Source organism: Grammomys surdaster, unplaced genomic scaffold (assembly GCF_004785775.1).
Source record: "Grammomys surdaster isolate TR1022 unplaced genomic scaffold, NIH_TR_1.0 315, whole genome shotgun sequence".
Classification (NCBI taxonomy): domain Eukaryota; kingdom Metazoa; phylum Chordata; class Mammalia; order Rodentia; family Muridae; genus Grammomys; species Grammomys surdaster.
In genome coordinates this window covers 806,635-831,822 of record NW_021604734.1, presented here as the reverse complement: position 1 = coordinate 831,822, position 25,188 = coordinate 806,635, and the positions used below count along the sequence as shown (strand labels likewise).

The following is a 25,188-nucleotide window of genomic DNA, read 5'->3' as shown; positions in this document are numbered from 1 at the left end:
GAGCTCAGCATGAGCTACAGAGATGCAGGGGTAGTTCAAGCATGTACCACTATGTACCATAGAGGTGAGCATTTGTGCTATGAGATATGATTCATCAATTCAGTTCAGGCTACAGACTAGTCACTGGAGACAGAATAAAGATAAATAATGGGACTTGGGAGATTGCTCAGTCAGTAAGGTATTTGTTACACAATACTAGGACCTGATGTTGGATCCTTAGCACCAAAGTAAAAAGAAACATGCATAGTAGTTAAATCCTAGCACTGGGAAACAACGGCAGGGGAATCACTGAGTCTGGCAAACCAGCCAGTCTAGCTAGCTAGCTCAGTAAGTTCTAGGTCTAATGAGAGACCATCTTAAACAATAGGGTGGAGAGTCACAGAGGAATGCCTGACTTATACATACACATAGAGATAGCTATAATACAAATCAATACATAAGAGTCATTTTCTTTAGCCATTTGCTACAAGGTACTGGAAAACACATGATAAGCCTTCAAATTAGGTGAAATGATTTAGAGGTCCCTAAACATAGTTTGCCTTGAACTGTGTCATACACACACTGATACCCAAGTATTCCACACAAAAGTATCATTCAGAGAATTAGAATAATTTCAAAGGATTATGTAGTAGGTAACACAAAAGAGTGTTTGGCAACAAATGTTCCAATTCTCTCAGTACTGTGGGTTAAGTGAATTCCAACTACTGTACCACTCATGTCCTTCCTTCCTCTGCACTCAAAGATGTTGCAGAGACTCTTACTTTTACTGTAGGACATTCAACCATCTGAGCTTCATCAAGACAGATCCTCCACCATTCCACTGCTACCAAAGGGCTGGGGATGGCCATATAACGCTTCTGGTTCCTCAGGCGACGCCCATCTTCACTATTGCTATGTGGGATATCGACATAGTTTAGTTCTGAACGAAGAACATCATAGGTAATGATAACTATATCTTGCTCTGCCAAAAAATGAGGCTGTAAAAAGCCGTCTTTCTTCACTCCTTGATATACCTGGGAAATAAGCAGCACCAAGAGTTATTACAGAAAACCTTGGCAGAGGCCAAAGAAATACTCATTTATTTATACTCCTACTGAACTGAGCCCTTCCTAAATTTGCTTTTGGCCACACATACTATAGACAAATTCCATAACGGTCTGGAGAAACGTTATGTTTTAGTCTGGGAGCCAAGTGACATAAACAATGCAAATAGAAATATCATAGAGCAATTGTGACAGCACTGGTGGAAAGACCAGTCATGCAACTGACAGTTAATTCAGAGGAGCTACTGTTTCCGTTAAGTTTTGAAACAAATGCTTAGGGCGCCTTCAACTGGACAAAAAGGGAAGGAATGTAAGCAGGCTGGTAGATGGACTCAGCAGGGGTGTGAAAATCCAGTGGTATGGAGAAGCAGAGTAATCACAGCTACCATTTATGAGGTATCCATCCTATTTCAGATACCATACGAAGAACTTTCTCCAAATTTCAACAGCCATACTATTTAAGTGCTATTTCTTTCTCACATAAAGGAAACACTGACCCGCTCAAAACTGAAGGAGCTAAGACTGAAAAGCCTATCCACACAGAAAAGAGCTGCTCAATGGAAAAACTGTGTTTTATTTATTGTTACTGTCTTCATGTCCATGTCAGTGGCCGACTATGGAAAAGCTACACTATTTACATGGGAGGAAGAAGGAAGGCAGCCAACAATAACAACCAATGACTCTGGGTCAGCACTTGACCACCTAATTTAACCTACACAGCAAGCCTATGAAAGGCTGCTTTTAGAACTGAACATAGCTCCTAGAAAATGTCAAGGACTGAACAAAGATTTGAATTATTCTAATGAGGTAATTGAGGCTCCAGAAGACAATAAGATGACAGGTTAAGTGACATCTGCAATTATACTATGCCATCCTGGGACTATATCTTTCTCTGAAATCACAAATGCTTCTACCAACACATTTTCATCTTGATGATCAAGAATCTTTAAAAAGCCTTAATATCAATATACTCTCAACTTTTGAAATCTGGAAGTCAAAAAAGAATATAGTTTATTCTTCTATTTCTTCTTTTCAATATTCTCTTCAAGCTCTGGTCTAACTAACAGCATAACAAATAATTTTAGTAATATACAAACAGAGGATGATGGTAATATGACACAGTGCTACAGTGCTTGCCTGACATGCACAAGCCCTTGAATTCAATTTATTGAAAAAAAAAATACGAAAACATTAACAAAGAGCTTTGGGCAGAAAAGCATAAATAAAAGTAAAATCATCCATCATCAAAAGTAGAGGCAGGAACATCAGGAGTCCAATGTCATCCTTGGAGCTATCCTGGGCTACATGAGACCTTGTCCAATCACAATGAAAACTATCACAAAAAAGCAAAAATGTCCATGTTTTAATCCCTCTTTAGCTGCAGTGCCTTACCAAAACTCGAAGAGACGATGACCTCACGTGCCGGTTGATTTCATCCACCCACTGGTGGCAAATGGAGCTGGGAGAGATGATCAGAGTTGCTCTTGTTGACACTGGCTCCATGGCAACAAGGCAGTGGGGGCAGTAAAAAGGCTTCACCTTCAGATTCTTCTCCTCATAATTGACACACTTCGCATGCTGCCACAGGTGACACTTCAGACACTGAACTCTTGGCTTGCGGCCAATCTGGTCAAATTCACCACATATACACTCAAAACGGTAATCAGGCATCTCACAAGGACTTGCAGTGTTAGACTGTGCCAACTCCTTGGCAGCAGGGTTTGGAGACTCAGCACAGTCTTTTGCTTCTTGGGTTTGCCTGTCTTCAGAGATGCATGTGCTTTCTGACACATGAGCATCATCAGCACTTGCAGAGTCTCCAGCAGCCGGAGCATCATCTTGGGAATCCAGGTTAGCAGGCTGACCCTTTTCTTTTTTAGTGAGTAAAACAGGCTTCTTCAACTTACTACGGCTTTTTCTTGTCTTACAGTAATAATAATAAGGATCATCATCATCAGAAGTGTTTGATGGCAGGTATTCAGAATCTGTATCCTTGTTCACTGACTTCCTTAATTCTTTCTCAATTTTTCTTGGACTCCCTACTGTCTATGAAAAGTATTATTTAATTAACATGTGCCAATAAAGTTATAACTGTGAAATTAAACTCTAAAATATATATATATGCGTGTGTGTATATTATATACATTATATATAATTTGTTTTACAAGCATATATATATACATATACATATACATATACATATACATATACATATACATATACATATATATATATATAAATTTGTTTTACAAACAAATTCAACAGTCTTTATCACCTCTTTACCCAAGGAGACTTGTTCCTGATAAACATATTCTAATTTATCCCCTGAAAGATCCCTCTCTGTAACCTTCAAAGAAGCGAAGGTTCTACTTGATCCCTGTATAGTACTGATGGGAAAGATAAACTATCCCTTTGTTATTCATATTTTATGATTTAATGTCCACTTAAATCAATCAAAAACAGAAATTTAGAGTACATACAATTTCAAATCATCATGTACAAATAAAATGAAGGTTGATTACTATTTACTGCCACCAGTATAGACTTTTCTCTTTGCCTTTCTATGTCTGTTTCTTGTCATTTTGGTTTGAATGTCAGTTCTGGGCCAGGTATTGTCTCTGAATAGTAAGTAAAAGCACATTACAGAAGTGCCTACAAAAAGCATGTAATACAGTCGGGGTGTGACAAACAGGTAGGTGACAGGAACAGCTCCCTGAAAATAGGAGCAGAACTAAGGGCACACAGAAGAACCAGGATATTAATACAGAACAATGGCACTGATTAGAGATCCCAACTCCTGGTGGCAACAGGGCTGCAAAAGCACATCTCACTGCTGTGCTTGCTTAGGCACAAGCTGGATGGTCTCTACTCTAGGAGATGAAGTGTGTCTGTTTATTTTCTCTACTATCTCTTACAACGGCCAAGAGAAAGCAAGCAAAAGGCTTTCTTTCATACTCTGATTTGTTGTCAGCATTCTTTCCTTAATGATGTTTACAAGCACTGTGTCTACTTTTCTAAAAGCAAATTGAAATTACTTGCCAAATGAAAATAGATTTATAGAAAATATTAAAGTCATTTTAATGATGATGTCATTGGGAACATGATAACTTTATATAAAAGACTTGAAGCATTTACATACATGCAATGTGAGACATTAACATTTCTAAAGCTGGGAGCAATGTTTGTAAATGCAGACAGCATCTTAACAAGAGACAAGTTACCTTAAACTTTAAGGTATATGAAACCAGCTCATTTTAGAGTTCGTCCCATTGAGTACTTTTACTGTGCCAACCATACTTCTCTGGGTTCAACGGTAACTAAAATAGTTGTTACTTTTGTGACACTTAAATTCAGAAAGTAGAAACGTTAAGTCACTCACTGCCATATACTTTTTCTCATTTCTGATTTTTGTTTCTAAACTCTGAAAGCTTTAGTGTTAAAGTAGACCTATTCATTTATTCTGTAAGGCATTGTATACAAATATATGTACTTAATAAATGTTACCTGCTTTTTTGTTTTATCAAATACATCTTCTTTGTAATTCTTCCCCAATGTAAAAGTCCCAGAGAAGCCATGGCCTTTGATCTGTTTGACAAGACCTTCAAAGATTAAACATTTCAGCATCCGCTTCAGAAGACTCCGGTTCCGCTGAACATCGTATCTGAATATGGAGCTGACATACTTATAGATAGAAAGAATAGAAACCCCTTTCTTCCCGTTCATTTCTTTCACAGCTGTCAGGATCATCACACGTGTAGCTAAATGTACAGTGGATAGACAAAAGGATATCATAATTACTGAAAATAATTGATATGAAATTCAATCTTAATCTTTATTAAGTACTGGGTACATATAAAAGACTTAAATACAATCTAGTATTCTAAAAATTATGTAATAAAAATGTACCTTGAATTAAGAAAAATTACGGTAGTAGAAATAATTTAACAAAAAATTATTCACACTAATTTATTAATTTGATGACACAACAATCATTCAAATTATAAAATACCATCTCTTGAATGTCCTAATATATGCTATGCTATGATTTCTAAGAAAATTCTTCTGCTAATAAAAATTATAAAAGCTACACTCAAAATTAAACGAAACTGAAGGAATTAAAATATAATAAGCTGAACTAGTACTTTTTATTTTTGACGTAACTTCTAACCATGCTCTTATGTTAAATACAAACAACTAAAAAAAAAACTCAAATAAACAAAACCTGTTATTTTAAAGAATAACATAAACTACAGTAAAAATCACCGTAAGAAGTCACGTGAAGAGACCACACTTACGAGGGCAGTGAACCTTCTCTTTTGGTTCATACTCTGTATCCTGGACTTCTCTATTTTTCACTTTCCCTCTAGGACAATGAGTTGGGATGAAATAATTTACCACTTTTCCCTGAAATACACAATTTTGGTAGTTGAAATATTTTTGTTCAGTATTATAATTATCCCTTCTATTAAAGAAATGGAAAATACCCATATACAACTAGGAGATAACTAAATATCATTTATTATATACCAATTTTTCACTTTGGAGCTTATAACCAGCCATCATTTTTTAATTTGTATACTTTAAATTACCTAAATGTAGGGAATTTCTGAAAGTAACTTTTAAAGATACAGCTAAAAATAGAATTGATACATTAAATTTGAATAATGAAATTTTAATAGTTTAATAATGCAAGTTCAGAAAGAAAATATGTACTGAGCTTAATTAAAAATCTATGAAAGATGTTATTAATACTTTAAGTCATATACAGTGTATTTTTAAAAATAAGATTTGAGAAACCCTGCCTTGAAAAACCAAAAAAAAAGATTTATTTTCATTTTATGTTTAAGGGAATTTTGTCTGCATGTATGTCTATACATCTCATGCATGCAGTGCCCATAGAGGCCAGAAGAGGGAGAGACATCAACTAGATCTAGAGTTACAGATGGTTAGTTACCCATGGGTGGGTGTTGGAAATCCAACCTGAGTCCTCTAGAAGAGCAGCCAGAGCCCACAGCTACCAACTGTTGAGTCTTTTCTCCAATGTCCTCCATCATAGCTACATATTTATATAAATTTATAAAAGTGTATTTATATGAACTTATGTAAGTATAGCCATACATACAAAGATATATAAAGATTATTCTTTTCTATTTACAATTGAAATCACTAAGGTTTGTTATATTTACATGAATTTATCAATAGATTACATAAGTATTAAAATTGTGGGCCTGGTGTTTTCTGAAGATCCTTAACTAGTTCTACCTTTGATTAGTGGGCTAAATTCATCAGGATTTAATGTGCTGGCTTCAGGTTTTACTACTGGGAAACATAGGATATTATATTTTGTGAACTCTAAAATTCATATATTTATACAAAAAGTTTTCCATCTAACAATCTATAAATACTAAGCTATCAGTCAATCAGTTAAGTTCTACTTAACAGAATCTGAGGTTTGTAATTAAACAGACAGTTCTTTATTCAGTGACAATATAGACCTTTTAGTGTTGACAAGATATGTGAAACACCAACAGGATTTGTTTTAAAGGTCCTGCTAATTAGTTGGAAGATTGCTAACTCACTGCTGTATATTCTCTTACTAGTTGGTCTACATCACTTAAGAAAAGCCTCCTGGGCAACCAAAGTCCCATTCTCTGCAGTAACTTGAAGGTAACCAACCATGAATATAAGCCATTTTCATACAATGCACAGTAGGGGTTGACTCAAGGGCCAAGCAAATGCTCAATGTTCACTATAAGGTCTCCTGACATCCTTTGTCCCCATCCTCTGGAGCACTGCAGTATTTCTTTGTACCTCAGGAAGGGTGAGAGCATCCTGTTTGACATCTTGTCGGGTATGTGTCAGAATCAGAGCCAGAACTTCCACTGTCTTTCCAAGACCCATTTCATCTGCTAAGATTCCACCAAGCAACTGTGGCCCAGCATGTGGAAAATCTCGAATGATGCTAAGAGAAAATACAACCCAAGGATTTAAATAAAATACTGTCTTTTATTAGTATTCCCAAAGAGACCTGAAGAAATGAATGAAACTTTAAGTTTACTAAAACTTCATTTAGGAGGAAAAAGTCAAAAGTTCCAAATCATACATAACAGGAATAAAATAATAACAATAATTGAGCAGACAACTAAGTCTGTAGAATTAAGAATGGTGCTAGTACATCTCAACGTATTATTTCATCTATAATTAAAGAGAAATGTTATGTAGTCTAGCAAGATGGCTAAGCAGACAAAAGTGACTGCCACCAGGCCTTCTGACAAGCATGATGAAAGTCGAAAAGACAAGTTGTCTTCACAGGTATACCATGCCACCTCTCCATCCTTGGCCACAGAATAAATATATATATAACGTTTTAGAAGGCAGTATATTCCCTTTATGATCTCCATGACTCTGTGATTAAAAATATAAAAGACAATAAATACTGACTCACTAATTATGCTCAAAGATCCTGACACTTATTAAATCTATAAATTGATAATTAAACATATAAAAGTTGGTCTTTATAAAAAAATGCCATGACTTGAGATATAAATCTAATCTCTCCCCCTCTCCATCTCTGGGGTAGCATTGTACTACATGGTCCTTGCTGACCTAGAACTCTCTACATAGACCAAGCTGGCCTTCAACTCAGAGCTTCCAAGTGCTGGGATTAAAGGCATGCCTCACCCTGCCCAGCTATCTCTGTCAATCTTGACAGCTCAGCAGCTTCAGTCTATAATGGTAAACGTATTCACTGAGAAATGACAAGTGCTTTTTAATTCTGAGTCTATCCTAACTGTAGAAATATAGAGTAAGACTTTTAGTATTCCTTAATACTGAGCATGTGTTAAATTCTCATGGCTTTTTACTGTATATATTTTATAACGATCAAACATATAAGATTTTGCCTTACCAGCCTGTGTATGGATTATAGTATAGTTTCAAGCCATCAGGTGTAACAATTTCTCGCCACAAGAAGTGCAGAGAGTTATCTAAAGAGAAGTATAAGATATAAGTTTTGTTTTGATTTTTTTCTCCTGCCACATAGTGATACTACGATAAAACAAACAAAATGGCATGGGATACTGATTCAGGAGACCCATGTTCTTGAGAAGGCTCACTCAGGAAAGGCCACATGAGTGCCTCTCACAATATTCTTCTAATACTATTTGTCAGCTTCCTTTGCTTTTGCACAAAGTCATAAGTAATAACACAGAAGAGCAAAGTGCAACAAACAGCTCAGGGGGAAAACTAATATGCAACACCAATTCTAACCTGATAAGGGTTTTTTGCATTTGTGAAGTGCAAATATGTGTCTCTGTGTCTATATGTGCTTACTATACTTTAATTTGAGGGCTTTCTGAAAACTAGTAGAAACTGTAAATGGTACCCAAGTAAAGGGAGTTGGTCCTGACTGGGACTGGCCTTGGGGACTGTATCTAATCCTGGTCCCCTCTTAACATGTTCTCTGTTTCCAGGCTACAATGAGAGGAAGAGCTCCTCAGCTGCATGTCTTTGCCACAATGTAAACATTGTGAGCACACTTAATATGCTCAATGTCTAAGACTACACTGAATAATCTATAAATTATTTTCAGTACAAAATCAGTGTGCAATTACGCACTTATACCATTACAACTCATAATTACATCAACAAATACTGATATCTAAGTTTGACATTATCCTTCCCAAGCACTGGCAGCTAAAGTGTGCTCTACCATAGCTAGGTAAAAGTATTATAATTTTAAAAAATTGAAGATGTATTTGATAGCATTCCTCTACTTCTGAAACAAGGTATTTCTTCCCTCTAAATACTAATCTCTCCTCGAGTCCAAAGCAATCAGGCTAGTCATTTTTTGCAATGAACCATGTCACTCAGTGATTCTCTGGAGATGACGTTCTCAGATCTCTGTCACCGTGGTGGAAGCCTGACAAGACTGGCTGTTGACTCCAAATTCACAGATTTGTCAAAATACATCAAATGTTATCTTTAAGATCAAAGCATTTTGTTGTATGTAAATTATTCCTTATGGAAATTAGTGTCTAAAAATTATTTTATTTTAGAGAAAAAAAATAGTATGGCCTATGTGGGGCTTTATAGAACTAACAATTTCTCAAACAAATAATGAAATAGAAAAGACTGAATGTGAGCTGGGCAGCGAAACACACAGATTATGAAACTTTACCAAGAGCATCCAACTCCAGAGTTAGATGTTGGTTTCAGGATAGGGAAAGAAAATGAGTAAGAATATAAATGAATGAGAATGTAGGAGACAGGGAAATAGAGATGAGGAAGGTAATTTGGGGAGAAGACAAATGTATTGATATTAACAGGATAAGGAGTAAGAAATAATGCTGCCTATCAATTTATAATTCCTAAAAGGGAAACTTAAAAACAAATTAGTTTGCTAGAATATTTGGGAGAAATAAGTAATATCATCTCAAGTTAAATGAAGTAAATCTATACAGGAAGAATCAGAACTAGTTAATAACTTGGTGTATTGAGTTTCAAAATTTGTCTACTCATTTAAAAACAGTGCTGGCCTAGTCATGCACACTTCTACGCCCAGTGCTTAGCAGGCAGAAACATGAATTCACAGTAGAGCTCGAGGTCAGCCTGGTCTATGTAGTGACTGAGTTCTAAGATAGAGTTACACCAAGACCCTGCCTCAAAAACAAACAAAAGTTATTACTAAAGTACACCCCTGTAATGAATCTCCTGGTTTTATTTATTTTGTGGTACAAGCAAAAAATATAAGCTAAGAAAATTAGTCACATTTGCAAACCTACTGTCTGTTGATAATATTTATTGTCAAGTTAGGAACTTTCTTACACATAACTAATAAAGTTCTAAAGCAATTCTTTGTAAACAAGTCATGATTTTTCCTCTTCTTTCCCCTACTCTTTCTCTTCCTTTCTCTTGAGATAGCAAGGCACGTAGCCCAGACAGGCTGGCCTGGAATCCACATCATGGCCTGGGATGACTTCAATTCCTCATTTTCCTGCTACTACCTTTCAAAATGATATTACAAGTAGGGACCATGACTTAAACTTATTTCTTACTTTTCATACATTCCCATTAAGGCTGAAGGAAGAACACGTTTAAATTTCTAAAAAAATGAAGGAAATTCACATATTAATCTTTCTAGATATTTTGAAAGACATCGTAGAAAATTATTCTCCTTTCAGTATGATTACATGCCATCACCCCAATACATACCCCACTATTAACTATCTCCAAGACTGTGCCTCCCGAGGAGCCCTTCTTTAAGCATCTTATACTTGCCACCAACAGGAGTGCTTCTGAATTGCTCTTGCTGTAACATCCAGTTGACTGCCTCTCTCTGGTAAGGTCTCAGCACCGGAATCAATGCAGGGTGCTGGACATCCACTTGGACTGACTGTGTTTCTTGCTGGTGTGTTTGCTTCACAAAGTGATAGAGCTCATCAATGTCTTGGCCCTCTGGCTCACTCTCTGAATCTTCATCTTCTTCCAGCACATCTGTATATCCAACAAACGTACTCACAACAGGCTCTGCATTGTAACCCACAAGTACTTTTTTCTTTTTAAACCCTTCCCTTCCCATTCTGTGTGTTTTGTAGACACTTTGCAATGCTCTCTGGCTCGGTCTCACACCCAAGCGCCTCACTGCTCAGTGTAGGGACTGGGACTGTAGATGTCTGTGCTACACAAGGCTTGCCGACCACAAGTCCTCATTCCAGGAAATCCCATGCAGCCATCTAGCTCCACAGTCCTGTTATGTGTATTCCATGATGGAAAATCCGTCCTCAAAAAATATCTACCTACGCAATTTTAAAACGCGTTCAAATGCTGCAATGCTGCATGGCGTCTCCTTTCTGCTCCGTGCTCATGCGCTATTTTATACTTTGGCTGGAGTGTTTCTGCTTTCTCAGTCACCTATGTGTACTTGTCACAGATCCTCAGACACACTGACATGCTCTGTTCTCATAAGTATTTAGTAAGTATGAGAAACTGAGTATAAATTTCACCTGTAATTTATAAACTATTTATCATTTTCACATCTTAACATAAAAAATTCTTATTTTTCATGCTTATTAAGATAATGGTTCATTATTTTTTTTAGGCTGAGAAGAAAGGGCAGGCCTTTGGTAGCAGCAGGAGTTAGTGAGGAGACATGCTGAAAGACTAATTAATGTACGCATGTCAGGCTATCTATCACATTTCACCAGATGAACACAAGTGCCCTGTATAAGACTCATGGTAACTTGGACAAAATAAAAAACACACACACACTTGAATTAGTCTTTCAATGTGAAGAAATGAACCATTTTTATTTCTAAGCTGTTCTCCAAGAGCACATCATAAAACTACATGGTTTTACAGAATTCATCTAATACACTCAATGACTAAGAGTGTATTGAATAATCTATAAATTATTTTCAATATAAAATATCACATAGTATTATCACAACCACACAATGTAATTATACACTTATTTCATACCATTGCAACAAAATAATTAATGTAACCAAGCATTGATGGCTAAGCTTGAAGTTTTCCTCCGGAACCTGGCAGTTTAGGTGTGCTCCAACACAGCTGGCTAAAATTCTTATAACTAAAAAAAATTCTAGATGTACTTGATAGCACTTCTAATTATGAAACAAGATATTTTCTTTCCAGTAAATCTTTAATGTGCAAAATCAGTATTATTAGTATTGTGAAGTTCTGAAAGAATGAGCTATGGCATCAATGTACCCACTATGTTCAAAAACAGATTTTCAAAACACTCTAACATGAAAATTTATAGGGCTGAAGCTATAGTTCAGAAGTGCACCACTTGCCTAGCATGCCGTTCTGGGTTTGACATCTAACAAATAAAAAAGAAAGGAAAAGAAAAAACAAAGCAAAACAAAAGAAAGGAATGGGAGAAGAGACTATTCTACAAATTACACCTGAAAATACAAGCACATTAAATTCTCCACAGTAATTCGTAGAATCAAGCTGTTTCTCCAGCAGCATAGCTGGGTACCCCCTCAGCCACTCCCCATGTCTATCTGTGGCAGACAGTACTAAACCAATAGTGGTTTTTGTTTGTTTTATCTTTACCACTGAGCTACATTTACTAATATTCACAGGCCCTTAGGTGCATGCTAACCAAGAATTCCATGTCCTGCCAACAAACAACAAAGTCATCTGTTCTTTATAGAAATGTAACTCTTGAGATTCTTTATCAGACTGCAAGGGAAAATAGATTAAAAGCCAGCAACAATCTCTGGCTATTAAAAATTTTTGCAGAATAGCTAAGAAAATCAATCAACCAGCTTCAAAAACTTTTTGTAGAATAGCTAAGAAATAAATACATAAATAGTAATCTAACTAGTTTAGATGTGTTTTGAGTGCCTTTTGACTTTGTATATTGATTTTGCAAACATTTCTTGAATGCTGGGCATAATATTAAGCAATTACAGTAAAAAAGCGAATTGTATCAGTAAGGGCATTTCAGATTTTGTCACACAGTACTGTATAAAGAAGACTCAAGTTTCTTCATTTTATTACTTGATTTTCAGGTTGTTATATGTACAAGTTGAGGAGAAACTGGCAATCCCAAAATGCAATTTTAAATTTTACTTTGGTAATTACCTGGAATAATGAAATTATGTAACTTTTCCATCACTCTCTTCATGAGCTGATTGAACTTTTTCATTCTGGAACCTGCATCACTCATGAAGTCTAGTCTTGTTAGGCCAGCTTCCAAGATGTAAATTCCCACCTACAAAGAATCAGCAAACATACATTTTACTAGGAGTATACTGTTCTTATAAGGATATGAGAAAAGCTTTTTCAGAGTTACTGTTTCTCTAAAAAAAAAATGTTTTTTTGAATTTTTTTATGTATATGGTGTTTGTGTCTGCATGTATGTCTGTGTATCATGTGTGCAATGACTATGGAAGCCGACATGTCGGGGCTGGGAATTGAACTCAGGTCCTCTGCAAGAGCAGCCAGTGGTCTTAACCACTCTGCCAGTTCTCCAGTCCCCAGATTCACCATTTTAAAGGTTTTAACAATGTTTGATCCACAGGCATGAGATACACTTTTATTTTCATAAATTCATTCTATAAATGTCTATGATGAATTATTTATTAGAAAAATGAAAACAAAAAGACTTCCTTAAACAGGACCAAAACACAAAAAATACAATGAAAACCTCAATTCTACCCACCAAGACACTGGTGTCTAAACCTAATGGGCATCTGAATAATCAGTGAAGCACAGTACAAGGAAGCATTTCCTAGCTCAGTCTTTTGAGGTTATGTTTGCGAATCCTTTTCAATGGATCGATCCAGTAATATGAAATAAAAAGTGGAAGAAAACAGACCTTGACTATGTTAAGTATCTTAACTTACAAAACAATGCAGCTGTTGAATCATAAGAGTTGAAATATTCAAATTTAAGTAGAGACTGATATTTAGGAGTAAAAGAAATTTAGGAAATATAACTTCTGTTTAGACTCAACTCTTCTCATTTTTAAAATGGAAAGTCTATGAGGTAGCCTAAGTAGTTTAATTTTTGAGATTTCTAACAGTAAACGATGCGTTTTCTTTGTTTCTCCAGTTATCCTGGGCCTAATTCCCTAATGACTGAAATCCTTCATTTCTTCTGCTGAAATTTTAAGAATCCAGCAACATTACACTTTAACAAATGGCAAAGACAACATTTCAGAATTGTACATATCTGCCTTCCGTTCACCTGGAGATGGCTTAAATATTTACAAATTTAGCCCAATCAAGGTCAGAGAAAATGGAAGAGATTTTGATATGGTTTTAGGGACAGAATACAGACACATAGGCTATGATTTCTTACATTCCTGCTATCTGCAAAATTTTGGTCCTTAAAATCAGTAGACAGGGAATTGGATGGTTGAATTCCACTGTCCAGAGAAAAGTTAATTGCTGTATAATGCTTTTAAATGTTCTCTATTCTTTAAATCTATGGCCATTCCACCCTAAACACAACAGATCTCCTCAGAAATAACAATTAGCCTATTGTTATAATTTCTTTTGAGAAATAAGAAAAACATTTCGGTGACACAGAGATGAAACACCTTCTTAGGATTTTTCTTTCAGCCTTTAGCATGAAGGCTTACCAATCTACTTATATTATCTCACCTGATCCTAGCAAAATCTATCATAAAAGAATGGGTATTCTTTACAGTTCATAAAAAGTTGGTATTAGAACATTTGATCTGCACATATTTACACAACTTATTGAATGCAGATCTTGAAATGAATTACAAATTTACTGATACTGTTAGGTACCAGGCACTTTAACGGGCACTGAAGATAAAAGACTTCACAGTTTAGCAAAAAGGAAGGATGCCAAATGTGTGTTTCAAGCAGTGTCTCAGTTAAAAGTTTTACTGCTGTGAACAGACCCATGACCAAGGCAACTCTTATAAGGACAACATTTAATTGGGGCTGGCTTACAGGTTCAGAGGTTCAATTCATTATCATCAAGGCAGGACCATGGCAGCATCTAGCCAGGCATGGTGCAGGAGGAGCTAAAAGTTCTACATCTTATTCCAAAGGCAAACATGAGAAGACTTGCTTCCAGGCAGCTAGGATTAGAGTCTTAAAGCCCATGCCCACAGTGACACACCTACTTCAACAAGGCCACACCTCCTAATAATGCCACTCCCTGGACCAAGCATATACAAACCATCTCAAGCAGCCAAAAGAAAAATGAGAAAAAAAGAAAATAGATACACTGGGCAAGGGCACGTAGCCCCACACCTAGGACTTAAGAAAATTTCTCTATGTATCCATGCATTAGATTCTTTCTCAACAGACTATCAGAGAAGAGAAAGAGGAAACCAAGAAAAGCAGAGACAGAAAGACAGAATATGGGAAACAAATTTTGGAATTTCAGGAGCTGGATAAAAAACCACAGTGACAAAGGGTAAAGTTCAATGACATATGATAGGAAGTTATAAGTCAGTAAAGCAAGGTTACGCTTAAGTTTACAATCAGGAAATTAAGTCATATTTCAGATATACCATTTCTGAAACAAAATAGACAAAAGATTTGAAAACACAAGGTATTATAATGCAAGATGGTAAGGACCAAAGCAGGTAACTGAGCATAGCAGCAGGGAAAGAAAATCAGGAGAATCTTCTTAGGAAAGTACAACCTGGCCAGTTGTTACTGGCAGGAAGACACAGTCTTACAGTTATTTAAAGCCCCATATGAAGTTATTCTTTGAAACTTATGAGGGGCTTATTGCTGTGTTTTTGAGACTTTCTAAGTTAAAGCTAATGAATTACAAGTGTAGAACCTTACAACACCACAGACCCTGAGTACCTTGATTGTATGATTTCCTTCTGGTCTCTGGTAGAGTTTTATTCCTCTTTTCTTCTGTAGCCAGGCCAAATCCTGTAACATGTCACTACTAAAGGAGGATTCCACTCGAATACCCTTGCCACAAACACTGGGTGATCCTTTAAGTACATTTTCTTGTTTCTCTACATTTTTACAATCTGAATGAACATAGATCAGGAACTGACTGCTTGACTCTGAACTCATCAATGTAAAAGTCCTTTCAGAAAAATGTTCAACTAAACTCTCGTTGGGGAGAAGCTGAAGAGCAAAATCTCCCAGAAATGCTTTCCAACAATGATCCACACGATAGGGAGAAACTGTAACATTCAATGTCACAGACAAAGGGGTCTCTTTTTCAGTGGATTCTAAGATGCTCACAGTCTCTGAACGCCTCCTTTTATCTCTGTGAACTGTACTTTCAGGAGGGTCATCATCTATGATGATGCAATCAGAAGAGTCTGCATCTGAGCAGGCCTGCTCCTCAGCAGTCAAGGTGAGCTGCTCATTCCTCAGGTCCTCATGCATGTCCCAGTGAAGCTGCTGCTGCCTTTCTTCATCCACCTTCATCGGGGGAGCACGTTTCCTTCGGCTGCTCATCTTCACTTTTACTCTCTTGGTTAGTAAATGTGAATTCTAAATGACAAATCAAACAGTTGACATGAGGCAGGATAAAAACAGGAAAATTACGAGAATACACCCCATACACTAAGTCTGGCTAAAGCCTCTGGCCAGTTGCAAATCCAGACTCCAGACTCCAGACCAATTAACAACATACATTTCCTGTGAAGGTTACCAACATAGAGACAATGTATCTTTTATGAGGAAATACTTTCAAACAAAAACATTAACATTGCAATATTCAGGCTTAAAGCCCAAATTTGCACAAACCTAGGCTGGGCTCACTCCTCTACTGGAAATTTTCTAGGGCTGTCAAACACAGACTATCTCCATTCACAGTGAAAATATCCTCATTTCCCAAATCATATTCTAATCCAGTTATTTATCTTAACAACAGCCCTGTGAGATTAGGCACATTCCTTAGCAGCCCTTACACAAAACTTGAAGTCTGTTATGTAATGTGAACTCTTCAAAATGGGTAAATTGATAAGAAGACTTAAGTCAAATAATAGCTGTTGTGCTTTGGCCATAAAAACTCCTGACAGATTACATGTCAGAACTGATACCTGATGGTTTTGGGAGGTTCTGGAAACTTGAGATGGGGCCTAGCTGTAGGGAGTTCAATGCTGGATGCTGAGCCTTGTTTCTTATCCTGTCTGCTTTCTAACCTACCCAGGTGTGAGCAAGCAACCTCACCAAGCTGCTGCGACAAGAAGCATTCTCACCCGACTGTGTCTTCCCCATCCAACGGATTGTTTCCTCAACTCCCTGTAGCTGCTTATTGTCTAGTAACTGGTCACCTCAAGGAGAAAACTAACAGGTAAGAAACACATTAACCATGATCTCATGTATCAAATGTTGTAACATGTTTCACTCATGTTTAGTAGAAAAATTTAGTTAAGAGACAATCCCATTAAACAAAACAAATTATAGTATTATACTTGATGGCTAACAACTAGGAAGACAAACCTCTCACAAAGTCATAAACAAATGCCTGTCTCACATGTTAGTTGTGTTTAACCCCACATCACTGCTGTTTAATTCCAATGAGCTTTACAATCCCAGAGCATTAACAAAACTTTGCTTGATCCGTATATAGTTGAAAATCCCTTAGAAATATCTTTTCAAAGAGAAAAAAGGGGGAGGGGAAACCACACACACACACACAGACACAGACACACACACACATACAATGGTTTTGTGGATAAAAAAAGTGTGACGGTTGTATACGCTCGACCCAGTGAGTGGCATTATTCAAAAGGTTTGGGTGGCACTATTCAAAGGTTTTGGGCCCGTTAGAATAGGTATGGCCTTGTTGCAGTAAGTGTGTCACTGGGCATGGGCTTTAAGTCCCACATTCTAGCTGCCTGGAAGCCAGTATTCTGCTAGTAGCCTTCAGATGAAGATGTAGAATTCTCAGCTCCTCCTGCACCATGCCTGCCTGGATGCTGCCATGCTCCTGCCTTGATGATAATGGACAGAACCTGTAAGCCAACTCCAATTAAATGTTGCCCTTTATAAGGCTTGCCTTGGTCATGGTGTCTGTTCATAGCAATAAAACCCTAACTAAGACAAAGAGTAAATGGAACAGTTCAGACAAAGAATAAAGTCGTGATAACCATCATGGGACCTGGGCAAATAGAGGAGCAAAGACAAACATGTAGGAGAAAAACAAAGACTTCCCAAGATAAATTCAAGCCGTGCGGATTAAAAGGCACCACGTTGAAATGGCAAGTCTTTAACAAAACTGGACCTCTGACAAAGTACCTTAACCATAAACCAACATCTTCATCCACCAACCTAGCGCCACTTGCGGTGTCAAGCGTCAAAGTGCACAATGCACAGGAGCCAGGGCGGTTCTGAAGGCGAATGTAATTCATGTGTTTCCCTCCCCCCTCAGGTAGCTGAGAACTCGCCAGCCTAACTTCGCGGCCTCTGCATCCCCCTCAGCTCTACCTGCAGTCCCACGCATCACCAGCCGGCCCCTCGGGGCACGTCGAAGGCATAGGAGGGCCCCCTAAATTATCCTCGAGAAAGGAGCCGGCTGCCAGCGCCCGGAGGGACAGCTCGTGACAGGGCCTCGGCACGCGAGCATGGACAGCAAGCATCCGTTCCACGCGAGAAGGGCTCGGCCCACGCCCGGCCTGGGGCCGAGTCGCGGGGCCTCGCGGGGCAGATCGCTCCCGACCCTGGAGCTCCGCAGGAGCCCTCGGAGTTTCCCTGAGGCGCAGAGCCAGTTTCCCTCCGCGATCTCTCATCCCAGACCCCGCGCCCACCCTGACCTACCTCAACTGCTAACCAAGAACCGGTCGTCAGGGCCGGCCCCCCTCGTCGGCTCCAGCTCCCAGGTCGACGGTCGCCACACACACCTGCCGGAGTCGCGCACGCGCGCTGCACGCTGGGTGGAGCTGGCCACCGGAGACGGAAGCCACAGCACCAGCTGAGGAGAACAACGGGAGCGCCCGCTTCCCGTGAACGCGCAGGACCAGAAGGGACGCCCCGCCCTCTCTCTCCCACGCTGGCTTCAAAAAGCGCTTCTGCGCATGCCCGATCCCTGTGCATCTCGCTCTCCCCTCCAACCCCCTGTGAGAAGACCGTTGAAGTGTCGCGGTGGTTGCGCATCTCTCTTCTCCCCCCCACCTCCCGTGGTATTAGCAAATAAATATAGGATGGGCGGGGCCAAAAAGAGGGGCGTTCTCTTTGCCAGAGAGGACGGGACTCTTCGCCACAGTGGTAGGGATGATGGTGAGTTGTGATTTTAATAAAAAGGCAGAAACTTACATGAAACGGAATTCACGATGCCGAGCAATTATGATACTCAAAAAAGTGCAATTAATCCACTAAATCAAAAGAATTCGATTGAACAAGGAAAAAAGATGCAGAGAAGATGTCTCCAAAAGGAGCTCAGAGAAATGAGATCAGAGAGAAATGTATTCTTGCCAAGAAAAATACTAAGGCTTTAAATGTTTAAACGTTTTAAGAGAAAGAAATTATACAGCTATGCTGCAGCTGGCTTCCCAGTATTTTTTTCTGAAGAGAGCATTCTGTCTTCAGTAGACATAAACAAAATCCTCTCCTGAGGATTTCAATAGTGTTTTTACCAAGAGCTTTGTATATCCTTCGAAATTTTTCTCTGTGGAGTAATGTTTTGTTTTTTGATTTTGTAATCACTAGAGCTAATACCAGGGGAAGGAAAAGTTTCGCTTGTTATTTGGCTTTCTGGAAATCCCCTGTTGTGAGTCACCTGTTCATAAAAATATTGAGTCTTGCCACCTAGTAGATGGTAAATAATCTAATAACAATAGTTACTAGAGAATCAACTTATTAGACACACCCAGATCTTACAAGTGAATCCCCGGTTTTCATATAACTCAACTGCCTTGTTTTGTAACAAGGTGTGTTATGGATAAGCTAGGTTTGGATCCAGTCCATAATGATAAACTAAATATTTCAATAAAGAAAATCTTGAAATTTTTCTGGTTTCCCAAAATACATAAAAAGTTATTGTTTACTTTGTGCTGTGGTACAGTAAGTATACAACATGTCTAAATTGAGTATAAATATCAAAATGTTTAAATATTTTGCTACTAAAAATGGTAATGAGTGTCTAAACTGTCAGCTCATACACCTTTCTCCTGATACAGGATTTGCTTTGAAGCTGATGGCTGCTGAGGCAAGTTCGTGACTGGTAGAGGGGAAGGCACCTATAGAAACTTGTTAAAATTAGAAAAGAGTTCTGGTTTGCAAAGAATGAGACCACTACTCTATCTGACGCACACAACATGGGTGCTCATACTGAACTCAGGTCTTCTGCAAGAGAAGTGAGCTCTTAACCTCTGAGCTATCTCTCCAGCACCCTAGGATGTATTGCTTAAATAATCATATTTAAAAGCCAAAATGACTCCTTTCTCCATGGGTTGAAAGTCTGATGATATGTTGGCAGGTATGAAAAGAATATCAGTCTCATCAGACATCTGCACTGAAGCTCTGGGGGTAACTAGGTACATTAAAAATGAGAAGCAATAGTTTGAAAATCATATGTATTTTGAAATCTTTTGAGCAGTGTGTGTCAACAATGAGCTTAAAATATTCAGGGAAAACATTATAAGCAAACGATCTGTCATGGGGTCGGGGGTTAATACACTTCTTAAGAGCCATAGAACATTTAGAGCAATGTGTTAGTATTTAACTCCAACCTAAAGTCACCAGCTAAATTATTCTCCCAAAAGAAAGTCATCCCGTGATTAAAGTTTGAAGCCACTCACTGATTTCCCTTTAGCTATGAAAGTCCTATATGGAATGTTCTTCCGAAAGAGGTCTGCTTAGTCTATACTGTGTTTCTCCCAATAAAGCTATACAGTTTCTTCTCCATCATTTGCTGTTTCAGTTTATACTTTAATGTTATAAGAATGCCTTTTTCCTCCTTAAGCATCATGAGCAGAGCCTCTGAGAGCTTCACATTCCATGTCTCTCAGCCTTTACACAGTAGAAGTGAGTCAGGACTTTGCATTGCATTAGGCTTTGGCACATGAAAATGTAATTGGTTTGATTTTCTATCCAATTTCGGTATCAGCAATGAAGTTACTTCTCTCTATTATAGTTCTTGTGTTTACTGAAATAATTTTTTTGGCAGTTTTTGTGATCAAAGAACCCACTTACTTTCCTTCAAGAATTTTTTTTTACTAATAGTTTGTTGCAAAAGGCCTGGTTTTCATCCTATCACAAGTTAAACTTAATTATTTCTAGCTTTAAATTGGAAATGAGAGACCTGTGACGTAATTTCTTGATATCCTAATCTCAAGATTGTTGCTTCAAATAATGAAGTGGCTCAAGGAGAGGGGGAGAGATGGGGAAGCATCTGGTTGTTGATATAGTCAGATCACATACTTTTATTAAAGTCACTATTATTGCATCTCAATGCAATTACCACATTCATATAAAAGATCCCCAAAGATAGAGTGTCATAACAAACGGTGGTAATAAGGTTTGAAATAGGATGAGAATGACCAATGTTTGGATTTGAAGCAGATACAAGTGCCCATACGCTGTTGAGGAAAATGGCAGCAGTAGACTTGCCAAATGCAAAGCTGACACAAATGAACCTTCTTCCATTCATGAACTCATACCACAGTAGTGTGGTGAGATGCTCAAGGGATGTAAATGCGAAGGCAGTCACGTCGTTTGTTCCTGTATGTCTTCTCAGTGGCTAAAGTAATGACAAGTCCATTTCCTCTTCAGGACACTAAGACGTTTTCATTCTTATGGTAGGCCTAACTCTGGACTTCTATTTCCCAAGTGAATGATTTAGGTTGTTCTCAAAGAGAAAGAGTCAATCTTTGAGAGTAAGGCTCTGTGAAAGGAAGTTATGTAAGGGAACAGAGTTTGATCTCCCTTTGGGCCAGGAATACGATAGCCTCAGGTATCTGTACAGCTTTTGATTTTGCAGACACCTCTCCTGTTGATTTTTCTGTGAAGTTCTCAGTAATATGAACTACTGTTCAATTTGCACTGCACTGAAGAACCTTGTAAGAGTCAAAGTCATCTGTTGGTTTACCAGGAGCAGTGGTTCACAACGTTCCTTACGCCGTGACCCTTGAATACAGTTCCTCATGTTGTACCCCCCATCCTAAAATTATTTCATTGCTACTTCATAACTGTAGTCTTGCTACTCTCGTGAGTAGTAATGTAAATACCTGATATGCAGAGTAATGCTGGACCACTTGAAAAAATGTTAGCAAAATTTATTCCAGGTTCTCTACTTATTGTAGTAGGTAGATGCCAGACATGATTGACAGTTGCTGACGATGGCTCCTTCTTGCCAGATCTCCTTCTAACTACTTGTCTTAGAATTGCTTTTTGTTCTTCAGATAAAATGAAAGTCTTTTAGGGTCAATGTCACTGTATCAGAGTAAATTATAATATCCAAGTCCACTGAAAAACTCTAGATAGTATTAACAGAGTGTGAGAAGGAAATCTGCTCATAAAATTGATGCCTGCAGGGGTCATGGGCTCTGTCAAAAAGACAAATTTTGTCTTACTATATAAGGATTTATACCAATGAAATCCTTAAGCCTACAAGGATATACAAAATTTTGTACCAGTGTAAGAAAATATAACCTTATTTTTGTATCAATATACAAAATTCTGTAGTAATATAAGAGTGTGTCTATAAAATGTTTTTGTTTCAAGAGTAGATAAAATAATCTACCCCTACTTGTCTAATATCTTATAATATTTCTATATCCCCTCTTTTTTCAACCCCCTTTCCCTTACCTAGGAAAAAGAAAGAAAGATAGAAATGCCTGAGTCTAAGCTCCCAAACACAAACAAACAAATAAAAATGGCCCATTCAAAATAGTGAGCCTGGGACCTGAACAGAAAGTGTTCTCAACAGAATTTATACAACAACAAAACTGGCTAAGAAATTTCTGAAAAAATGTTTGTCATCACTAGCAATTAAAGATATGCTAATAAAACACAACTCTTGAGTTTTTGTCATTTCTGTTCAAATAGCCTAGGTCAACAAACAACTGGCAAGGATGTGAAGGAGGAGAGAATCCTCATTCACAGTTGGGCTTGAGGACTGGTTCAGCTACTTTGGAAATCACTATAGGGAACACTCAAGAAGCTAACAATAAATCCCTGCATGACCCAGCATATGACCTTGACATATGCCGAAAAGAGTCAACATCTTACTCTATAGATACTTGTGAAGTCTTGTTCATCCCCACTGTTGTCTCAGTAGCTAGGAAATGGAAGGAACCCAATGTCCTTCAACTGATGAGTGGATAATGACAATGTAGTACAGATACACTATGGAATATTACTTAGCTGTAAAGAAAACCTTAATGATGAACTTTGTGGGTGAATGGATGAAACTAGAAAATATACAGAATGAGGTAACTGAGACCTAGAAAGACAAACACCACATGTGCTGTCTCACTAGAGGCTCCTAGCTCTAAATCTTCAGATGTGAGTACATATACTGGAATAACTGCAGAAACCAGGAAAGTAAAAGTGGACTGTTTGAGGGTTGGGGAGCAGTAGAGAAGGGGATAGCAGGGTACATGTGATCTAAAAAAGAAATAGGGAAGGGAGGGGTGTAACTATGGAGAATGTGTTTAGGGGGTATAAATAGAGAAGAAGGAGAGAGGAGGGTGGAATAACAGTAAGGGTGTCTGAAAAGGTCACAAGGAATCATACTATTAGCTATCTACCTAAAAAATACCTATAATACATGTAAATTTGTGTATACGTATGTAGTTTAAATGAAACTTTCTCATCTCTAAGAGCCAAAGGCCATCTAACAAAACCAGGCATGAGAAGTCCTCTTTTAAGTTGCTTGTCAAAGTTGTCCAGAAGTCTCTCAAAACCTTGTAGGCTACTGCTGTTACTGTTGGTTGCCCCAAGAGGTGGAAGGAAGGTTGCCATTGTTAAAGACACTATGCACTTCAGACAGAGAGTCCTGAAGCCTCTGAGCTGGAACTGACTCAAGAACTTCCTCTCTGAGAATTAGCCTTCTTGGTACCAGATGCCATACAGGATTTCAAAGGAGGGAAGCAACCAACAGTCCTATCAGCTATGTCACCTATGAACCACAATTATAACCAGCATAGCACAATACCCCTAGGGGTAGAAGAGTGGCACACATACATACATTGGTGTTAATCAATAACTATGTAATTGGACTTAAGATACCACCACCCCCTTCCACAACAAGACGGAAATCACACCTGGTTCTGGAAAACCAGTCAACTACCCAGGGCTTATGAAGTCGTGGATCTTGAAGGAGAGACTGTAATTCCCACTTTACTAAACCAGTATAATCCCTAACTACATTCTAAATATTTATCCTTACCATAACAGAGAAGTGTAGCTCTATTCCTCATCAAGGAAACTTCTTATTGCAAAAGACAGAGACCGTCACAGAGAACCATAACCAACAAAAATACAGAGTTGTAGATCCCACTCCTGAGTGATACACCTAAAACTGTTTCTAAGGCTCAGTGACCATTTTAGAAGAGGGAGCCAAAAGATTGCAAAAACCAGAGAAAGAGTTTGCTGTGTGATTGTGTTTCCTAGAAATGTTAGAAGCTACATTTATAAAATCTCAGTAACATGACTGCCTAAACCTGAGCTAAACAAGGATAACACCAATTGACATACTAACGTGGATGAGGGAAAGCTCATGAACTATGTAAAGAACTACAGGTAATGTTAAAAAGAGGAGAAGGAGTCTTCCCCTGGGAAGAGCACACCATCTAGTGACCTAATACCAAATGGTTAGCCCTTTAAGAAGTTCATACAAATGACCTTATATAGACTGAGCAGGTTATATTTAAGGATGTGTGTGTGTATGAAAAATTAATGAAAAAAAGAGGCCATCAGCGTGAAAGAGAGAAAGGAGAAGGAGAAAGGAGAGATATATGTGAGAGATTGGAGAGAGGGAATGAAAGAGATTAATGATTTAATCTCAAAGAATAAAAAAATTATTCTGAAAAACTCCACCCAAATTCAGGAGATAGCTGAAAAACTGAACAGTAGAGTTACCTGTTAAAACCAGATGATGACTGTGTAAAGGAGTTTCATTGTAGTCTATCCTCTCTCTCTCACTGCTCCCCTACCAAAAACAAATATTACAGTATATTAAACAACAACAACAATGCACTAGGGGCTGAAGAAATTACTCAGGAGTTAAAAGCATGAACTGCTCTTTCAGAGGACACCTTGTTCCTTTCCCAGTACCCACACTGAGCAGCTCACAACTGCCTATAACTCTAGCATGGAGGACCTGATGCTTCTGGGTTCTGTGGGCACTGCACTTATATGCAAACTCAGACAAACATGCATACAAAACGTTGAAAATTAAAGACAACAAATGATAGATACCACCAATCATTCAGAAAATGAACACCAACCCTTCAGTGAGATAAAGAAGCTATAAACAAACTGGCTACTTTTTAAATTTTTAAAATTAGGAAGTGTGCTTGAAGATGTGGAAAAGAAGAATAATTTGTATCTCATTCAAGGGACTGTAAATCATCTCAATCAGTATTAAAAACAGCATTAAAAACAGTACAAGCATGTGACCCAGCAGTTCCACTATATACTGAAAGGAAATGAAATCAGTATGTTGAAGAGATATCTGTACCCCTATGTTCCTTTTAACATTAGTC

At 38.0% G+C, this 25,188-nt stretch overlaps 1 protein-coding gene across 1 annotated transcript in view; it reads right to left on the bottom strand.

The window, feature by feature from the left end:
- Shprh (SNF2 histone linker PHD RING helicase) overlaps positions 1–18,448 on the bottom strand; it is a 71,895-nt gene extending 53,447 nt beyond the window's left edge. The window contains exons 1-10 of the mRNA XM_028777783.1: positions 18,299–18,448; positions 15,377–16,027; positions 12,660–12,789; positions 10,323–10,538; positions 7,951–8,029; positions 6,855–7,005; positions 5,339–5,447; positions 4,548–4,801; positions 2,436–3,089; positions 762–1,013 (exon numbers count right to left, since the gene is read on the bottom strand). Coding sequence (XP_028633616.1) covers positions 762–1,013; positions 2,436–3,089; positions 4,548–4,801; positions 5,339–5,447; positions 6,855–7,005; positions 7,951–8,029; positions 10,323–10,538; positions 12,660–12,789; positions 15,377–15,991 — 2,460 coding nt within the window. The 5' untranslated portion in view covers positions 15,992–16,027; positions 18,299–18,448. The remainder of the gene's footprint in view (positions 1–761; positions 1,014–2,435; positions 3,090–4,547; positions 4,802–5,338; positions 5,448–6,854; positions 7,006–7,950; positions 8,030–10,322; positions 10,539–12,659; positions 12,790–15,376; positions 16,028–18,298) is intronic.
- Positions 18,449–25,188: the final 6,740 nt, after the last annotated feature.